The sequence below is a fragment of the Squalius cephalus genome, assembly GCF_949319135.1.
Source record: "Squalius cephalus genome assembly, chromosome: 6".
Lineage (NCBI taxonomy): Eukaryota > Metazoa > Chordata > Actinopteri > Cypriniformes > Leuciscidae > Squalius > Squalius cephalus.
The window spans coordinates 15,720,463-15,742,522 of record NC_137127.1 but is presented as its reverse complement, the minus strand read 5'-3'; the positions used below and the strand labels follow the sequence as shown (position 1 = coordinate 15,742,522).

The 22,060-nt window shown below is 41.0% G+C and overlaps 1 protein-coding gene across 3 annotated transcripts in view; it reads left to right on the top strand.

Annotated features, from left to right (window-relative positions):
• Positions 1–22,060, top strand: part of LOC307160298 (voltage-dependent calcium channel subunit alpha-2/delta-1) — a 112,088-nt gene that overhangs the window by 73,360 nt on the left and 16,668 nt on the right. For 2 of the 3 annotated variants that reach the window (XM_079874270.1, XM_079874271.1), the window contains exons 19-23: positions 7,140–7,199; positions 15,010–15,066; positions 15,736–15,807; positions 15,890–15,951; positions 16,063–16,139. In XM_079874270.1, the coding sequence (XP_079730396.1) occupies positions 7,140–7,199; positions 15,010–15,066; positions 15,736–15,807; positions 15,890–15,951; positions 16,063–16,139 (328 nt within the window). Of the gene's footprint in view, positions 1–7,139; positions 7,200–14,994; positions 15,067–15,735; positions 15,808–15,889; positions 15,952–16,062; positions 16,140–22,060 lie in introns of all 3 variants that reach the window. The other variant, XM_079874272.1, reaches the window with a different exon arrangement.

Genomic DNA, 22,060 nt, shown 5'->3' with positions numbered 1-22,060 from the left:
ACTTAATCTCTCTCTTTCCGTTAGAGACATTTGAATGTGAGATTCTGGAAACGAGATCTAAATTTTGCGGACCGTCAGTTCGGGAAATAAAGCGGGTGAACACAGAGTGTATTTTAAGCAGTTGCTGAATAGAACCTTGTGGGAGCGGGACGAAAAAAAACCCAGTCCCGCGCAGACCTCCTTAAACCTTAGTGTATGTGTGTGTCCCGAATAAATAATAATAAAAAAAAGGAATAAAGTTTAAAAGTCGGACTGTAAGCGAATGAAGCATGATTGCTATTCACACCTTTATTAAAATGGCTGTAATGTTACCACAATAGTAGCCTACTTGATCTGTTTAAAATGATTTCATTGATATATGCAATGTAGACGTTAAGAGTATTCATTAAGAGTATTTAATTTGTATCCATAGGCTTACTCAGTGTAGCTGGCCCGCCATCTACTGGCTAAAAAAATATTGTCCCGCGGCCAAAGTTACTTGCCGACCCCTGTTCTAAATTAAAGTTGTATTGTAAGAGGTTTTGTGGGCAGTTTTTTGAACCAATAAGTAATACCTCCGTTTTATCTGAATTTAATAGCAGAAAATTACACGTCATCCAGTATTTTATATCTTTAACACACTCTGTCAATTTAGATAATTTAGCGTTTTCATCTGGTCGTGATGAAATATATAATTGAGTGTCATCAGCATAACAGTAGAAACTAATTCCATGTTTTCTTATAATATTACCAAGTGGCAGCATATATATTGAGAATAGCAGAGGGCCTAACACAGATCCTTGCGGCACTCCATAGTTTACTGACGTTATCTTCGATTTTTCCCCATTTAAACAGACAAAATGGTAACGGTCTGATAAGTACGATCTAAACCAGTTTAATGCCTGTCCATGAATACCAGTGTAGTTTTGTAGTCGATCTAGGAATATTTTATGATCTATAGCAGGGGTACCCAACCCTGCTCCTGCCGATCGACTGTCCTGCACAGTTCATCTCCAACCCTAATCAAACACACCTGTCTTTAATTTTCAAGCGATCCTGAAGACGTTAATTGGTTGCTTCAGGTGTGTTTGATTAGGGTTGGAGATAAACTGTGCAGGACAGTCGATCAGCAGGAGCAGGGTTGGGCACCCCTGATCTATAGTGTCGAATGCAGCGCTAAGATCGAGTAAAACTAGTATTGAGATACAGCCTTGGTCAGAAGCTAGAAGTAAATCATTTGTAATTTTAACGAGCGCAGTTTCTGTGCTTTGATGTGGCCTGAATCCTGACTGAAATTTTTCATAGATATCATTTTTTTGCAAGAAAGAGCACAATTGAGCGGACACAACTTTTTCTAGTATTTTAGACATAAATGGAAGATTTGAAATCGGTCTGTAATTTGCTAGGTTATTATGATCTAATTGTGGTTTCTTAAAGGACAATTCCGGTATTTAACACTTTGAGTCTATTTTGTAGTTTGTTTTGGATGAACAAGAGTGGTGGACAAAGAAATTTTGTCAATGGTTCCTGTCGCGACTTTTTGACTATTTTAGAATTGCCCATGACCGCATTTGAATGGGAGTCAATGGCCATGCACAAACATGTCCTTAAAACAACCCTTAACGTTCGTTTTCAAAACTGTGCTACTCACCGAGTGGTTAGTGGTGTTCGTTGATGATTAAAAACAAATATATCGGCGCAATGTATGATTTCAATCCGTTTATTTTTCTATAGTGGAACTATTTTTTCAGATACCTCACAACCGCGTATAAACTTCCGCAACGTCCGTTGCTCTGCTCACGCTAGCCTTCTGAGGCGAGCATAGCTTTTTTTTTTTTTTTTTTTCAAGAATTATTATAGTTTTTACTAGTTTAATTCTTATCAGGAATTCGTAGGATTTCAGCGTTGAGGCGAGCATAGCTTCTGAGAGACAGGAAACCGAGCGAAAAGACCTAAAAGACTACAATCAAATGTAAACAGCATCCTTTCCGTTTCCATTAGCGCAGTAATATCAACGAGCAATTAGTCCTCCAATGGAAATCAATGGATTTTACAAAATGCCAAATAAAACACGACAGAAACTGTATTTCGCTACGCTACTTGTTTTGGAACGCGACAGGAACCATTGACAAAATTTCTTTGTCCACCACTCTTGTTCATCCAAAACAAACTATAAAATAGACTCAAAGTGTTAAATACCGGAATTGTCCTTTAATGAGAGGTTTTATAACTGCCAACTTGAATATTCTTGGAACATGACCTAAAGATAAAGATATTTTGCTCAGGTGATGTCTGTTTATTTGTTAGTCTAGCCACAGTGTTAAATAAAAACCTTGGATTATTTTGGTTATTTTCTATTAGTTTGCGGAGGTGCTCAGCCCTGGCTGCTTTTAGGGCCTTTTTATAACGTGACATACTGTCTTTCCACTCGAGTCTAAAGACCTCTAAATTAGTTTGTTTCCATTTATGCTCTAAATCACGAGTTTCTCTCTTGATAACATGCGTAGCACTGTTGTACCATGGTGCTTTAGTTTTCTCTCTAACCTTTTTTAATCTAATTGGTGCCACAATTTCTAATGTACTAGAGAAAATGGTGCTCATAGTGCTAGTCATTTCCTCTAGTTCATCTGTTTGTTTGGGTTCACTGAGCAGCTGAGATAGATCAGGTAAGCTATTTTAGAATCTATCTATAGTGGTTGGAAGGATTGTTCTGCCTGGTCGATAACGTGGTGCAACATGACAAATTTCAGCAGTACGTAGTATGCAAGTTACCATGTAATGGTCAGTGACATCATCACTTTGTGGTATAATATCTATATCGGTTGGATTGGTTCCATGTGATATAATTAAATCTAGTGTATGATTAAGACGATGAGTGGGACCAGTGACGTTTTGCTTGACCCCAAAGGAGTTTAATAAATCTGTAAACGCAGCCCCTAACGCATCATTTGTGTTATCTACGTGTATGTTAAAATCTCCAACAATTAATGTTTTATCGACATTGACCAATAGATTTGAGAGAAAGTCTACAAACTCTTTTAGGAAATCAGCATAGGGCCCTGGAGGTCTATATACAGTAGCCAAGGCTAGAGATAATAGGGATTTCTTTCTTACATCTAAGAGCATTATATTTAGCACAAGTACTTCAAACGAATTAAACTTGTCACCTGTTTTCTGAGTTTCCGAAATAATCATTTGGTTTAAGCCAGGTTTCAGTAAGGCAAAGTACATCGAAACTATTATCTGTGACCATTTCATTTACAATAACCGCCTTAGGTGTGAGTAATCTAATGTTTAGAAGACCTAGTTTTAGAAATTGTTTTTGTTCACTAATATTGAGATTTTCTGGTTTAATCACAATTAGATTTTTCCTAGATCCTACAGTAGATTTAATGTTTGACCTCACTAAACGAGGAATAGACACAGTTTCTATATAATGTTCTACATTGGTACTTATATCAATTAAGTTGGGACAGCAAAGACTGTGATTTGGACTTTGATTTACTAGTCATATGGTGTGTAACACCTTGGAGATGTTGTCCGACAGAAGAGCCGCTCCGATTCTGCTGGGGTGAAGGCCATCAGCACAGAAGAGCCTAGGTCGCTCCCAGAACAGATTCCAATTATTTACAAAGAGCAGCTTCTGTTCATTACACCATGACATTAACCATTCATTTAGAGCAAATAATCTACTGAACCTTTCATGTCCTAGTTGGTACGTGGGAAGCGGTCCAGACATGATGATCGTTGTTTCAGGCGATGTGCGGCGTACCGTCTCAATCAGGCTCCTGTAGTCCTTCTTCAGAACCTCCGTCTGCCGCAGCCTGATGTCGTTCGTTCCCGTGTGCAGCACGACAGCTCCGACGCGCTCGTCACCGTTCAGGATCTCAGGGACCTGCGCAGCGACATCGAGAACACGAGCACCAGGAAAGCAGTGAGTGCGCACCTTACCTTTACCTATGGTAGCGTGGACATGCCGGACGATGGAACTGCCGATGATCACAGCGTCGCGTTCTGTCTCACGTAGAGGGGAGAAGCGGTTCCGGGTGGAGATCTCGAAGGCCGGGAGGGGCGGAGAGGTCCTTGCTCTGGTCCTGGCTCGCGTCTTCCGCTGTGGAAACACCCAGGGTCCATGGTTTTGTGTCGGTGCCGGAGTGAATGAAATCAGGGATGATCGCGTCCTGGGCAGAGAAACACACGGAGTAGACGAGGTCAGAGTCAAAAGGTTACTAACCACTGACTTGTGAGCTTCGGTGCGTGATGTTTCAAGCGCTGATCGCCGATCTCGCAGCACGGCTTGCCTCTCTTGTAGGTCGCGGATCTGCTTTTCCACCGATTCTAACTCTATCTGCACAGAATGCAGCTCGAACATATCCTCACCTGCACTCAAAGGTAACGTTAGACACACATCCGATATATTCGCCATTATAGCAGATGTGCTATAATGGCGAATTATAGCTTTCAGTGATACGGGTGTAAATAAAGGCCCTTGCACACTGAGTGCGAAATTCGCGTCCGAAATTTTCGCACGTTAAAAAATAAATACAACCTCACGTTATGTCAATCACACTTGCACACTGCCTCCGAAACTTTCGTCCGTCAAAAAAAAATCTGATCGGGTTCGATTTTCTGCGTTTTTCGCATCCATAACAAGCATTTGAATGGTGTTTTGACAGTTTAGAGCCACAGAATGACGAATATGAAAAAACGCATGCGAAAATTTCGGATTCAGTGTGCAAGGACCTTTAGACGATCGATAGGTGAGACCACGCGTGCAATGCTAGCGGGCTAAGGCTAGTAGCAGAAGTTCGGAAAGTTGGATATAAGTAGCGATATCAAAGCAATCCGATTGTTTTTTATAGAGAATAGTATCGGAGATATTTTCACACGCTGTAAAAATAGAAAATGTTCGTTTGTAAATGAGTGTAAAGAAGAAAATCAAGGATTATGAATCAATTCGACGGAGCTCCAAATACAAACAACACGCTCAGTCGCGACGCATGCGCAGGATATGCGCTAGTTGCTAGTTGGTAAGAGTAAAGCTAAAGGGGATGTGCTTTATGGGCTGAGGTGAGGATCAGTTAGAGGAAACTTCTGAGTTTGATGAAAATGTTTCATAAAAAGTGGAGGAAGGAGTTGCAGAGGTCAGTTTAGCCGATAATAAGGTGCGTTACAGGGTTAACAAGTTTGTTAACAGTTAAAAAAATGTCTTAGGTCTACTTTTAGCAGTGGTAATTATGGAGGAGTAGTATGCTGTGCATGTGACATTAAGAGCAGACTTGTATTTTAGCTGGTGAGATTTAACATTGTGATAATTAATAGTAGTTTTGTGAAGAGGTTCAGGAAGAGGGAAATCAAATCTAACTGTTATCAGCTTATTATCAGAAATACCAGTTTGTGAGCCAGATACAAAGACATTATTAATTCCTAAGGTGCAAACAAGATCAAGTGTGTGACCACGGCAGTGAGTAGGAAATTCGGCATGTTGTACAAGACTAAAATTATCCATTACAAGTTAATGTAAGGTCATTGGCATTAGAACAGACAGAGTCAAAAGGGATATTGAAATCACCAAGCAGGATGACATAAGAGGATGCAGCATAGGCCAGAGTAAGTAGTTCATTGAGTTCAGAGACAAAAATCTAACAGAGACTTAGGAGGACGATATATTAATATGATCCATCGCTCTACCAGGCGATGCAGTAATGATGCTGAAAATTCAGGTTTGCCATCACAGGAATAAATTAGATTTTATAAATATGATTAGAATTTAAAATAATTATAATTGTAACATTATAATAATATTTCCAAATATTATACATAAAAATTAAACAATCTTTAAACCCCAAACTTTAAAACAGTAGTGTATTTTCTGATGCATATAAAATATTCAATAGTACAAAATTATATAATATTTTTGAGAAATTTTATTTGAGAGATTTCTTCGCTCTTTCAGCTGTATATGCTTGAGAACGCCTGTTTTGTGAATCAGGGCAAGTGCTGAAACATGTCAGTGTTATTGCTGAAATTTTAGGTCAGAGAGATACAATGTTTGCTGTTAAATATACACAAAAATAACAAAGCTCCAGGTCTTATATATGGAGAGTATTAACTTCAGTCCACAAGCCTGTCAAATCAAACATACAGAACACATTTCCATCCTTGGCGTCAGTAAGAACGAGTGTTATGACATATTTCCATCTTGCCTCAAAGATCCGTCCTCCAGCTTTTGGTTTAAAAGAAACAACATAGACTCTGAGGTTCCTTCCCCTCTCTGTCGCTTCGTATGGGAAAAGCCTTTGAAAACCCTTTACCGAAACAAACTCGTAACATACTTTGCAAACAATGCTCTTTTTAATGAGCTCATCTATATTGGTAATGGCAATAAAAAATGCAAGTGCCATTACAAACATAAATGGCAGTGTTATTGCTCCCAGCGGACTCCATGTGCGGAACGGTTGGTTTTACTTTAGTTTGGCGAGCCGACTCTGATCACATCTGAAGGCTTGATCTCTCAAGGACAGATGTTGAGATGCTATCAGGTACGGCCACAGATCAAGCAGGCTGATTGAGAGAGACACATAGGCATGGATTGAATCTCTGAACCGTGGATGCCGTACTTAACCCTGAGCAGCGCTGATATGCAAACACAAGCCCCTAAACCATGGGGTGCCAGATCTACTGGAAACAGTTCAAAGTGCTCCACCAGTATCCAACGGTGCAAAACACATGACTGAATTTGTCGGCTAAAGTTAAGAGAAAGCGACCACTTCGAACGAACTTTGGAGAGTCTTTCAGGGAGACTTTGAACACTGCAGGAAGAGCTAATTTGATTTTGACAGAGTAGAAATTGAACAAACCCTCATAGTATGTCAGCCATATGTTGTCTGCTCACCAGAGAGCCAAATAATTGTGTTCAAACAGTAGGAAGGCCTACACGATGGGAATCGATTTATATTCGATTATAATGGTTTTATAATGTGCACTTTTATTTCTTTCAAACCTTCTCATCTATGATGGATTGTCGTGTTTTACAATAACAGCATTGTTAACAAGTGTGGTCTCTTTCAATGCTTCTCTTTCAAAGTTAGTTTTTGGCACATATAAATAACTCTCTTTCTGTTTCCATGCACTGAAATCCTCTCCATATATCTCACTAGAAGAGGATTCAGAGCCGTCACCGCAGGCTAAGTAAAAAGCTGGCTCTTACGTTCCCTGAGGTGAGACCATGCAAACTGTGGTAGATCCAGTTAGTCTTGTCATAGAAATAGAGAGAAATAGTGCTAAATAGCTTGTTTAACTCTTTATATCTGTAGTATGATATCTAGTATGCCTACCTAACCATAATCTTAGAGGTCTTGTAGTGTATGTATTACTCAAAATCATTGCTGAGCTCATTTGTAGTTCCAGAACCCAAAATCTCTGTGATAGTTACGTAACGCTACATATAGCTACACTGTTCACGACACATATGATTAAATGGAATCATTTTTTATAATGATTGCATAAATATAATTTGATCAGTTGAAAAGTTTGGGGTACGATTTTTCATGTTTCTGTGCTAAGGCTGCATTATTTGATCAATTAAGTAAAACATTTTGTGAAATATTATTACAATATTAAAATAATATATTTATATATTTTTATATTTCTATTTTAGATTTTCAACAGCAATAACTCCAGTCGTCAGTGACACATAATTCTTCAGAACTCATTTTAAAATGCTGATTTGATGCTCATTTAGTATTATTTTCAGTTGAAAATAGCTGTGCTGCGTAATATTTTTTATAGGAACTGTGATGCATTTTCCCAAAAAATTATGTAATTTATTTGAAATGCAATTTTTATAGCAATTTAAATGTCTGTACTGTCCTTTTTGATGATTAAATGCATCCTTTCTGAATTAAAGTATTAATAATAAAAAAAATACTGAACCCAAACTTTTTTACTGTAGTTGCATAATACTATATATATATTAATATATATATTTGTACATATTTATTTATTTATACACACACAAACACACACACACACACACACACATAGTGGGAACCAGCATTCAAAACACAGCATATGCTTATGATCAGTCATGCTGGTGTATTGAGCAGGGATATGACTTCAGTAAGTGTGTGTAATGGTTATCAGGAGTGCTAGCATGCCATCTGATGTTTGTTTGTGTCTACAGAGTGAGAGTTCACTGAGATATTTCCTTTCTGGCAGATCAGAAAGATAATGGTTTTTATTTGTTCCAACCGTTACCAGATATACTGGAGAGTTCAGCCTAATGTAGCACGTTCAGCACTTGCATCTCAAGCAGTTGGTATTCATGTCATGTGCTTGTAATCTTAAAGGATTCAGTAATGATTTCTTCATATGGCAGGCCTGTGTTCTCACTTGACCTCCATTTGTAATGCGAACAACAAAAAGATGATTTACTGTCCAAGTGAAAGCACACGAGTGAAAAATGAGAAGGAGAAAAGGGAAAGGAAAACATTTGCTGAAACGGTAACATTGCCTGTCCCACAGTGGCGTTATGGGGAAATGGACATGCCTGACATGTTTCGTCAAATTCTGCTGCTTTTTTGGCTTCTAATTGGCCAAAAGTTGCCTTTTTCTTCTTTCAAATTTTCCTTTCCAATATAATTTTTTTTATTTCACATTTTTTGTATCACATAGATTTATTTAAATGATCATTTGTTAGGATCTCTGATTTTTAAAAAAAATCTATCATACATCTGTTTTGTGTCATATGTTTTGTAAAACGTCTTGGTTACGTATGTAACCCTCGTTCACTGAAGGAGGGAATGGAGACGTAGTCGACGTGTCGACTGATTGGGATCACGCTTAGGGAGCCTGTCATCTTCGAGTATTGTTAAAACGAGCCAATACACACATCGGCGTGCAAGCTTTGCATCCACGCTCCGCCCCACAGCGCGGGTACAAATATGGAAGTGGATGCACGCACCACTTGTTTTTCGCTGAGGAGCCGAGCGGAGCCCGGAGTCAGCGGTGGTCCAGCAATAGTGGCGACGGGACTACGGCTCCGTTCCCTCCTTCAGGGAGGGACATAGCCGAAGTGTCAACTGATTAGGATCCCTATTAAAACGCCACTGGTGCTGCCACCTTCCAGTGCCTAGACAAAAGCCTCCTGACCTCCCGCATTATTGAGGCGGAGATAGGACAGGGCTTAGGCCAGGAAAGTTACTGCTGTTCCGCAAGACCCACTCAGACTTGGATAACAAGCGTGCCCTTTCGATGGAAGGAGGGACGCTACGAAAGCCACATCCAGCCTGCAGGGAGGTAACATGTGGAGGATACACATATGGACTGGGCGAATTATCGGGCAGTACAACATATGGAATGTCACTGAGGTGGCTCCAGCCTATAACGGGGAGACTCAACCATCAGCGACGGCAGAGGAAACTCTGCCAAGGGAAAGACACAGGCTCACCTCAGGGAGCCGTACAGTGGAGAATACACATATGGGATCGCCATAGGGATCACAACATATGGACCCAGCCTAGCACAAGTTCCACCAGTGCATACAAGTGGTAGGCCTAGCATCGGACGCTCCGCCACGTCCAATGCCGAAGGGTGTGGAGGAGCTCAACAGGGTTCGACTAAAGGGGAACTCAACTGGAGCAAGAATGGCGTATCCAGTCCATAGGAGGGGAATGGCGCAGCCAGCCGACACATCGAAGCGGGGCTTACGGTGTTAACTGGCTTCCATGCGAAGATGGCACACGGGATGCAACCGACTCGACACGTAGGCTATAGAAACTAGCAAAAGTGTTAGGTGTCGCCCACTATCCAGTGTGCCAACCTCTGCTTGGAGACAGCCTTTCCCTTCTGCTGGCCTCCGTAACAGATGCAGAGCTGTAGAATCTAGTTAGGTGTTGCCCAGCCCGCAGCTCTACAAACATCTGTTAGCGAGGCACCCTGCGTCAACGCCCAGGAAGCGAGTAAAGTGAGCTCGCAATCCCGGGGGACAAGGTGCATCTTGGGACTCATATGCCAAGATGATGGCATCCACTATCCAGTGGGCCAACCTCTGCTTGGAGACAGCCTTTCCCTTCTGCTGGCCTCTGTAACAGATGAGGTCCTGAGGCTTTGCGTTCTTTCCACATATATCCACAAGGAGCGGACGGGACAGAGAAAAGCCAGGGCTGGGTCTGCCTCCTCCGGGGGCAGCGCTTGCAGGTTGACCACCTGGTCCCGAAAGGGAGTGGTAGGAATCTTGGGCACATATCCAGGCTGGGGTCTCAGAATTAACGTTAGCCAGCCCGAATTCCAGGCACTATTTGTCGACCGAAAATGCGTGCAGGTTCCCTACCCTCTTGATGGAGGCCAAAGCAGGAGAACTGTTTTTAAAGACAGGACTTTTAACTCAGCTGCCTGCAGTGGCTCAAAGGGAGGTCTTTGCAGTGCAGTCAACACCAGAGACAAGTCCCAAGAGGGTATAGAGGGGGCGCGAGGCGGATTCAGTCTCCTCGCTCCCCTCAGGAACCTGACGATCAGGTCGTGCTTTCCCATGGATCTCTCATCCACTGCATCATGATGTGTGGCAATAGAGGCAACATACACTTTGAGGGTGGAGGGAGACAGCCCTCGCTCCAACCCATCTTGCAGGAAAGAAAGCATGGCGCCGATCAAACACCTTTGGGGGTCTTCTCAGTGAGAAGAACACCACTCAAAGAACAGGTTCCACTTCAGAGCGTAAGCATGCCTCGTAGCCGAGTCTGATGGTATGGAGGAGCCAGCTGGACCGGTTGGGAAGCACTCTCCAGGCTTCCACAAACCGAGTCAGGGGGACCAAAGGCACCACAGACGTACCCGGGGTGGGGCAGCGAGGTGGAGAACAGGGACCTGGCTCGGAAGGCCTGGGGGCGAGGTTTGAGTGTGCGATGCAACACTTACCTGTCTCCATGGGTCGGCAGGGGGTATGGGAGAAGGCATAGTCGGGTTCTCGAACCGCACCTGGCTGCCGGCTGGCGACACAAGAGGGGACTGAGGGGAGCAAGGCTTTACAGGGTCGCACACCGCCAGTCTGACCCTCTTGGAACCCAGGAACGGATGAATTTCCGGAGCGGAAGCGGCGGCGGAACTGGCACCGGCGGCGGGGTGATGGCAGTAGTGGGCTGCCGGGGCAGGATGTGCCGGAAGGCCTCCATCTGCGCTTGGGCGGCAGAGAACTGTTGGGCGCAGCCACCATATCAACCAGGCTGAGCCAACAATGGTGCTCCTGGACCACCAGGGTGGACATAGCTAGACCGATCGCACAGGCCGCAACGCTCGTGCTCCGGAGAGCCATCACTCATGAGCGCATAGTCTAGGCTTTGGCCTGATAGACCTGGAGCAACGCCAAGGCATGCAAAGAGGCTGCAATCGTCATCCTGTCCTCTGGAGAGACCCCGAATGAAACGTCTGGTCGGTCCATTACATAGGGACCAGCGCGCTCAACGGGGAACTCCACCGGCTGCGGTGTGATGGAGGAGTGTGGAGCCCACAAGGAATGGTTACTGGGCGGGAATTCCATCACTATCCTCTGATCACCCATCCCACACGGCACCCTAGGGTGGGGCGTGGTAATGGGGACTCCACCTTCGCAGACGAAGGCGAGTCTTGACCTCAACACCAAGACAGTCATATTCCCGCAATGGGAACATGAACCATCCACAAAAGCTGCTTCAGCGTGCTGTAAACCCAAACACATGATGCAACAATTGTGACCGTGAGAGGGGGACAGGGAACGACCGCATCCAGAAAACTCCACAGGTGGAATGACATCTTGAAAAAGACATCAAACGCACCCGTGTTGCTCTTTCAGGAAATGAAAAAAAAAAACTCTCAACAGTGCCAGAGCACACAGGTGAATGATCGTGGCAACACTGACAGGGATGGTGCAACCTGTACCAGTGAAGCACTCACTCTCTTCGCCCTCAACCGGCCGTCAGACAAACAAACACAAATGTGATGCTGTTAAAACAGCAGTTGAGAGCTCAGAAAGCTCGCGACCAGCGCTGCACTCGCGCTGTAGAACCACCTGCACTGGGATAGACTTCCTGAAGAAGCACCGACACACTCACTCGTTGTAATAAAACAACACTCTTCAGAGACATCGACATGAAGACTGATCGGCTCCGAAGCGAAAGACAAGTGGTGTGTGCATCCACTTCCGTATTTATACCCGTGCTGCGGGGCAGAGCGTGGATGCAAAGCTCGCACGCCAATGTGTGCATTGGCTCGTTTTAACAATTGTTACGAGCCCATCAAATGAATTAAAAATGGAACATCATAACATATAAAGACCACAGAGATTCAGTGACGGTGCAAAAATGATTTATTTATAAATGATTTAAATGATGAATAATTTGTCATAAGCAGAGCATGGTGGTAAACGAAAGTAACAAAACAAACAGAAAGAAAACCCTGTGCACACATATCTACCGGAGAAATAACACTTGCCTACCTCCCGTTCGAAAACAAAAGACAATGTTCTCCGTGAGTCTTCCGGGTCCTCTGACTGCTGCCCTAACTAATCCTAAACTAAATAACATGTGAAAACCCATCACCAATTACCACCAGCTCTAAATCAAGTGTTAAACTAAATCTAACAGAACGTGCATTCCCCTCCGGGAACGTGCTTATGAAAACACGATCATGAAGTCGACACGAGAAACTCCATAAAGAGGCATAACGGGCCGAGCACACGAGACACCTCGGAGCACGCTCCGTCTGCCACCTGAAGCGGATCGGAAGTGAGAGTGAGAGAGAGAGCGGATGTCAAAGAAGGCGTCCTTAAAACAGGTGCCCCCACCCATAATCAGCAATCGGCGGGACGTCACGTGACCTATAGAGGAAACAGAAACACAACCGCACAAAGCAGCACAAATACTGTTCCCAATTGGCTTGACAACGTAACAACAATACTCGAAGATAACAGGTTCCCTAAGCGTGATCCCAATCAGTCGACACGTTGACTACGTCGAACGTGAGCGACTGAAAGGGAACTGGCATTGCCTGTGTATTTCTGGATAAGGGGGGATTTGGGTGGGACACACTGGAACTTGTATAAATCTTTCTTTCCTGTTTATAAAAATACTGCTGCCTGGTCAACATATTCGGCATTAAAGATGTTTGGACTAGCTAAATATGGTAACTCATAAGATTCTTTGACAGCTTTTTAAAATCATATTCTATGCATTAGATTATAGTAGTATATTAAACCAAGTGTCATTTATTTTATGCAAAAATACACAAACAAAACATTTCGGATGTTTTTTTTAGGTTTAATGTAATAATACAGTTTTTTTAGTAAGGCATAAATAGCCAGATAGTTTCAGGGGACATTATTTAAGCATTTCAATTTTAAGTTATCTCAACAAGAAAAGTGCACGATTAAGAGAATGGATGCTTTTTTAATTGGTGCCACTTATATGCTCAGTGCATCAGATCAATAGTTATGTGCATGAGGCCTTTTTCTGCCATGAGTTCTGTATCTATCTCTTAAACACTGTAATTAGTGTGATAATAGGGTTAGTCACGTGACTCTCAGTGGTGTGCTATTATCATCACGTTCAACATAAACAGAAACACCCACATCAGTAGTGACATGACATATTTATGGCTGACGTTGGTGCAATTCAAGCGCAGGATATCTTAGCACATGGTAGAAAAATTGTTTACATTTTTTCACAGTCTACATAAGAAGTGCCAGACATCATATGTTTTCATATGTCTCTCTCACGCTCTACTAGATTGAGGCATGATGCCGACACATGTCAGTCATATCTGGACGATATGTGAGTTCCCCCGGGGGGCGGTAGTGGAGCAGAGGGCGACCCCGACACTTTGAAATCATTCCTCAGATTTGTCTGTCTCTCATTATGCTCCTGCTTTCATATTCAGTCCTTTTCCTTTGATTTCCTTTTCATTTATTTCTCTTTTATACTGTATCTTTCTTTCTTTCTTTCTTTCTTTCTTTCTTTCTTTCTTTCTTTCTTTCTTTCTTTCTTTCTTTCTTTCTTTCTTTCTTTCTTTCTTTCTTTCTTTCTTTCTTTCTTTCTTTCTTTCTTTCTTTCTTTCTTTCTCTGATTGTTTTGTCTTGTCTCTGTTTTTGATTCTCACATATTTGTTCTTCTCATCCTCATCTCTGTTTGTGTTCATGCTTGCTCTGCTCTCTGCATTTTACATGTAAGATTCTGACTGCCTCATTTCACGTTATAATGCTTCTTACATCATAGATTTGATGCATGTGCCAGTGTTGTTAATGTGTGCAAGATCAATGTGACGAGCAATACAGATGAATTAAATCATTTGTTTCCAAGAGCAAACATTGTTTCTTGGACTTTACAGAAACAGAATATATTACCTCGTAAACTGGAACAAGCCTCAGTTTTGTTAAGCAACCCATATTTTAATATCTACATGGTTCTTGCTCAAAAACATGAATCATAATTTAACAACCACAATGTAATGAAATAGGTATTCATGAGAACAAACATGTTTACAAATTGTCAGCACTTTTTATATTTTATAATATAATACATGTAGATGTAATCTGGTTAAGTCTGAAAAAAGAGAGAAAAAGATTTTCTGTTATTTCATGTTTACATGCAAGTCATTTTTTTTAGAGGTAAAGAAATATTCACTTGTTAGTGTGCAGAAACAATCTTCTACTCACATTCTCTACATTTCTATATCGTTCAAAAATGTGAATGTTTATGAAAGGGGGACACAAAGGAGATTAAATGTAAATAAAATACAGATTTGTCTTTCCCATGAAAGTATTGAGTTTAATTAATTTTCTTCCTTCTCTGTGTAGAATAACACATTAATCAGATTTATGCCTCCGTAAATGAACTTTTTAAACACTGTATATTTCTATAGCTCAACAGAAACTTTCACTGTGATGTATTGTAGACCTGGAATACATTAACACTCAATCCAAAGCTGAAAGTAAACTACAGAGAGAGAGAGAGAGAAATGTTAACAGCATTCGGTTCTCCTCTTTAGAACCCCAAATTCCAGGAACCTGTTACACTGGATTTTCTGGATGCGGAGCTGGAAAATGACATTAAAGTCCAGGTATGGCACAACACACACATACAAACACACAATAGCATGATCTCAACATTATTATTTTATTGCTATATTGATGAAACACCTGAGAGGTTTTGATTCAATGTACAAACGCTTGCATTATAGTGTTTCAGTTTTATAAATGTGCTGATTTGTAAGTTGTGATTTGATAGAATAGAATAGAATAGAATAGAATAGAATAGAATAGAATAGAATAGAATAGAATGTCTGAGTTTCTTGAAGAACTGCTTAAACCATTTCAGTTACAAAACATGTGCTGAAAAACCCCTTTTGCTCATGGGATGCATATTTAGCATAGATAGTAGGGATTTATGTGAGTAGTTGACATTAAGTCTGACCACACAAGTCAAGGAACATTTTTTTTTAATGTTCTTGTCTGCATACAAATGAAATGTAATTGCAGATGAAAATGCACATTAGTATTCAATGAGCTCAAGGAAATATGTTACTGTAATTTCTTTACTAAAACGCTCCCACATTTTTGATGTTATCATAGTTTTTGGATACTATTATGGTAGTAAATTGGCAATGGTAGACACCTCTGTGATTCATATACCATGGTATTTTCAACGTATCTTTAAATTTACCATGTAAATCCCGGAGTATATGAATATTGTGTTGACATATTAACACTGATCTTCTGATCTCTCTCAGATACGGACTTTGATGATTGACAGAGACCCTGGGGAGAAAACGATCGAAACGCTTGTGAAATCTCAAGATGAGGTGTGTAGATCTTCTATAATTATTCTTCTGTACCATATTTTGTCCATATCTGGTTCAGTTATACCTTTCATTCCAATAACAGAGATACATTGATCGAGGAATCAGGACATACACCTGGGCACCAGTTAACGGGACAGACTACAGGTTTGAAGTCTGAGTTATGGCATTACCTATGCAAAGTGTTTCATAACTCCCATAAGTATTTGTATGTATAAAACACGTTGTCTTTTTCTTCTCTGTGTGGGTGTTCTGCAGCCTGGCCTTGGTCTTGCCTGAATACAGTCTGCATTACATCGAGGCAAACCTGGGGAACACTATAAAACAAGCCATGTGTGAGTACCGCCTGTTCGCCCAGAACATACAAACCTGCTCCCCACGTTGAGCAAACACACTATCATTTACTAAAAAGATCAGATAGAGCTTCGGTATGCAAAGCTATTGTTTTATGAAATAGCTGAGACTGCTTGCAAATATTTTTCATCGGCTCGCAAGAGAGGTCTGCCTGTTTGTGTGTGTGTGTGTGTGTGTGTGTGTGAGTGTGACCTCGATTGTCAGGGCTGCTCTCTGTATTAAACTGAGGTCCAGCTGGTCTCCACCCATCCTGAGCAGTGTAGCCAGGCGTTTGATCTGACTCTCCCCAGAACACAGGGGCCCCGGCTGGGAAGAGAGACTGCTAACGCTCCCTCCCCTCTGGACATGTGCTGTTGAGGTCCAGATCTGCACACATACACAGACGCTCAGCTCATTTAGAGGAATATTCCAGGTTGAGCTCTATTGATAGCATGTGGCTTGCTGTCAATTTCGCAGAGAAAATTACTTCAGCTTGTACCTCGTTGCCCCATAGACTTTTATTTCTGTATAGTTCTTTTGTTTGCTTTTATAAACCCAGGTACACGTCAAACTTATTTTCAGTGGTAATTGACAGATGCTGTCGATAAAGCTTAACTTGTACTTAAGCCAGAACATATCCTTATAGGAATAGTTCTCCCAGAAATGAAAATTGCCATTATTTACTGACTCCTGTGTGGTTCCAAACCTGTATACTGTCATTTTTCTGGAAAACATAAAAGAAGAAGATTTATGTTGCTTCTTTTTATATAACAAAAGTTCATAGTTTAAAAAGAAAAAATAATTATACTAATATATGCAGTCTATATGGTTCCTGCCTGTCTTTTGAAGCCTTATGAACAGACCAGAGTCATTATAGTCATGCTAATCAGTGATGTGAATTCGAGAACCAGGTCAGTCTGATTCTTAAACTAGTTCATGAAAAAAAACGGATCAAAAGAAAGATTTGTTTCCGATTCAGATGAAAAATGTCAGAATGTTGAGTAAATAATGACCTTTTTTTGCCCCATCTTTTTGTGAACTATTTATTCAAAACAATGAAGATAAACAATCCTGCACACGCACATTTATTCATCGTAAATGGACATGTGTAAAACTAAGTTTTTCTGTGATCTCTCCTTTCTGTCTTTCAATCTTTAAATGACAGCACATTGGGGCAAGTACTATCTGTCTGTCTGTCTTTTAAAGTTCTTTCACTGTATGTTCTCCAGATTTTACCTGGTGTTATTGAAATTATTTACATTTGTTTATGCATGATTTTAAGTTTGAGTTCTATGTTTAACTCATTTTTTTTGAGTAGCCTAATTTTGTATGCATGGTCTGTGCAAAATCAGTCGATTAATTGCTGACAGTGTTTGGTGCTTGTCTAAACATGCATGCACAGTTAGATATGTTAAAAAAAGTAAAAAAAATTTTTTTTTTATTATCCATGCAAATATAAACCAATACATATTTTCACTTTTATATGGTAGGGTGCGCTATTATGCATCATCTGAAAGAGTACAGAATATCCGGATCAAAACACAGGCGAAGAAGAAGCAGAAACATGCAATAGAATGTAAAATAATGTATTCATCAAACATTAAACAGCATATAAATCAAAACTGCTTAATGTTACCGAATTAAATGTCGACACAGGAAGAGATATAGGACTGTTCAAGCTTTGGGGGTGTTGATGGACTCGATCTACTCCATCTATGTTTTGATCATTTTTTTCTTAATAAAGTAGAGGCTCTGTTCTTTCTTTTGATATATTGTATGTTCATACAACAAAATATTCTGGGAGCCATGACATTTTTGTGCAATTTCACACTGTCAGTTTTTGGGATTGACAACCGCATTTACTTACAGGTATGAGTCCTGAAATGTCCCGTTCACACAGCAACTTGCAGTAGCGTCTTGAATACTGTCAAGCCTGTATTCTCTAACCAAAGCGACAGTGACCAAATTAATATCAACGATTGTGACGTCCATAAGTCTTATCACTTTTAACACGACAAGAGTCCAAGCCTTTCATCCCGCAATACACAGTAGACATGCGTTTGTGCATCGGTTGTCACTCCTGTGAATAACCAAACTGTGTGTCAACTTAATCATATTAAGGACTAAACTACAGGACTGACAACCGTATTCTGGTGTCTGTATTCTGTACTTGTGAATGTGGCCAATAACAACACTAGTTCTGAGTGGTTCTTAGCTTGTTGATATGCGGTTGCTGGGTGGTTTCCAGGATATTTATATACGTTACAAGGGTGTGCAGAGTAGTTACTAGGTCATGGCTAAATTGTTGCTAAGGTGAACTTGGGTGGTTACTGACCCAAGTAAAAAGACCCCACCAGTACGTCTCTATGATATTCTGGTCCCTGGATATGGTCCAGGTCCCTCCTTTAATTTATATCTATGAGATAATCACAAGCCCTATTTCTTTGAAAAGTAATAGCACACCTTTCCTCAACAAGCCGTAAGATTTGATGTATAATTCCGGTCTATGGTGCGAAGGATTGCGAGATGAATTATGAGTTTTATTCTTGCAACACTGCACAGGGGCCGTGTAGAAGGATCATACTAGAATGCAGAGCTCTGAGCCAGAAGCATTTTTCTCCTTCTCACTGTTCATCAGCGTCATTGTTTTAGCATAACGGTGCTTTGTAAGATCACATAGCTTTAACTTTAGTCATTACAAGTAAGAAAGCCAGCAAAGGAAATGTAAGCTTGTGAAACAATGAGTAAAGCAGGTTTGGAGGACTGGAAGGGGCCACAGAAGGTCATATTGTGGCTTGTAAGCAGTAGCGTTCAGCTACTTGAGGCACCAGCGGTCACAGGAATTTTATGTTTTGTTCGCAAGATATAATTGTTCATCTAATTTATTATGTGCAAGCGTGTTTGGGTGTGTGTTAATGTGCTAAAACTGATATTTCTGTATTCTGGAGTGTGCTACCGCAGATATGGGTATCTCTTTCTCTCTCTTCTTCCACATATTCCCTTTCTCTCTATTTCTTGTTGTAAAGGATCCTGGCACAGGTTTATAGGCTCGTAAAGAGCCAGGTCCATATGGTTATTGAGAAAGGGGAAAGAGGCAGCGGTGCAGAGGTTAGGTCTTTGCGGTGGTCTTCAGAGTGCTCCTGGATACCTTAGAAGCCCAATTCCACGCTTTGGGAGCTCCACGGGGCTTGTTTGACCAAAGCCGAAAGCCGAATGTAAACTTCAGACAGGCAGAACGAGAGAAGTGTGGCTTTTGGGAGCCGTGTAGAGCAAATAATGAGAAGAACAGGTGAACACGGAGTTCTCTCGAGGGATGTGTCCTTACGGCTGGTTGTAACCAAAAACTGTGATGATGCACTTGGCTGCTTGGACCGCAGACCCTGGACTAGACTGGATCTTACAAGTTCTGGTTGTTTAGGCTTGATTAGCCTCATATGTGTTTGTCACCAAGTACCCAGAAAGTGTTTGTTGGAGATCAGAGATGCGTTAGTTTGAGAAGAGAAGAATCTGAAATGGTGCGAATTATATTGACGGCAAATTCAGTGCAGATGTGAAGTCTTTAACTTATTGACACATTGACAGAAGCTTCAAACACCCATTGGAACACAAACAAGGGTCTAACACCACCCTGTTTTGACACAGACACACAGACCGTATTATGTGGGCCTTACTGTCATCAGCAGATGAAACCTGTCATTGTTTTTTTATGATCAAAAGCTTTTTAAAATAGGTTTTTGCATTTTTTGAAGGACCCCTCAGAAGGTGGTTGCCAGGGCATTACTAAGTTCTTAGTGGTTTTAAAAGTGTATCTATGCAGTTGCAAGGGTGTTCTAGGTGATTGTTAGGGCATTAATGGGTGGTTTCTAGAGTCCAGGTGGTTGCTTAAGGCTGGCCCAACTAAAAGATTTTTTAAATCTTACCTGATTATCAAAATGTGAGAGACCACAAACATGACAATAAAAAAAACACATATATTTAACAGTTTAATTTTGTTCCTATAGTGTGTGGAGTGCGACCAAGACAGCACACCGCCCACTAACAAATTACATTCACAAACAACCAGAGTCCTGACTGTGAACACAGGAAATCTTGCAAAAACACCCCCTGGCCAAACGCATCTTTAGAGTAAACAAACATGGCAGACGATGAGCAAGAAGAAATGGTGATAATAGTGTTTGGACTGCTTTTCACAGAACATTCACAGGAAAAAAAGAAAAAGGTTTGGATGAACTTGTGTTGTGCTTCCGTCTTCCTTTAGCTCGCTTTCTGATTTTCTTTCGTTCCACATGACAATATACAGTGTGTGTGCGTTTGTGTGTGCAACATGTTGGATATTTACGATCTGAGGTCAGTGCTGCCCCGATGTTCTTCAGAGCAGATTCAATCACACTTAACACAGGAAAATCTGATAAGATAATCTGTAGAGCCATCAAAATAGTCGGACATTAGGATTGTTGGAAGAGGAGAATTGGGTCCAAAATTAGCCTGGTTATCTTGTAGTGTGTGGGTGCCTTTTTTATCAGTCAAAAGAGCCTACCGTCAAGGGTCTGTGATATTCTGGTATCTAGGAAAATAAAATAAAACAAAACAAGGTTCTTCAAATCTGGCCCTGGAGGTACACTGTCCCACAGAGTTTAGCTACAACCCAAATCAAACTCACCTGCCTATGATCACTTTCTAACTATCCTGAAGACCTTGATTTGCTTGTTTGGGTGTTTTTAATTTGGGTTGGATTTAAACTGTAGGATGGTGGACCTCCAGGGCCAGATTTGATGAACCCTGAAAAAAAGAAAAGAAAATAGTCCTGGCTTTAAAATCCTATTCAATGAGCCATATTTGAAGCTGTTTTAAATTAGCCAGAAAATATGTAGTAAATTCAGTAATGCATGGCATCTCATTGCTTTAGTGAAAGTATGTAAATTGGAACTAGCACTACTGTAAATTATACTTGTTCTTTTGGCTCTAGTGATTCATAATCATATTCGATTTTACAACTTTCTGAAGTAATTGCCTCAAACATTAGCCAAGAACACAATGTTGTGTACACCCAAAAGGCCATCAATTCTCAATAATATATTAAGACATAATTAGATGCATCTGAATATTTTGAGCTACTGTCTTGAGTTGTTTTGCCTAGCTTTTTTTGTTTATAGGATTTCATTACATGCACAGTCAATTTGACTTGTTCTAACAAAAATAATGGTTAATCCTTTGTTTGGCTTGGTAAATGTGCAGTCCGGAAGTTTCTAGACACCATCCAGATGGTCTGGTTCTGTTTTGGTTTGTGAGATGATCTACTGGCTCACATCAATGACTGATTGCTTGTGCACCTTTGATGAACAAAGAGAGTTTGATGTGACTTCACCAAACACTGGCTGACCTTTTTTTCTGATCGTGAATACTGCATGCCAATTTGTTCAACCATCATGTCATTTGATGTTTTCATCAAGCGTCAGAATTATTTTACCATGCCTGCCAAATTTCCGCTCACTCCTCTCGTAACTCTCTGTGTTGAATGGAAAGGATTGTCTGCATCCATTTCTTCACGCCTATAATCTCAAACTCGCGTCTTTGTTGTGTGTCCAGGCTTTGGCTTAATCTGAAACCGCCATCGTCTCCAAGTGCATGTTTTATATGAAATGCTGTTTTCAGAGTATCCGGTTTACAATGTTGGACATCTTTTGGGACTATGATGGACTGTGGTAACTTTGTCTTTCTCTTTGTCTTCTGATTGGTTGGATTTTCACCACAGGGAACAAGGGCAAGTACTGCACCCTCCTCTTCTAAGATCTTCACGTTTTATTACATTCGTCAGTTATTGTACCATTTTATTTTCAATGTCATTTGCATGCATCTTTTCCTGCTTTTTTCCAGAGCAGTCATGTCACATCTGTATGCGTGCAATTAAAATATGTTACTCCTC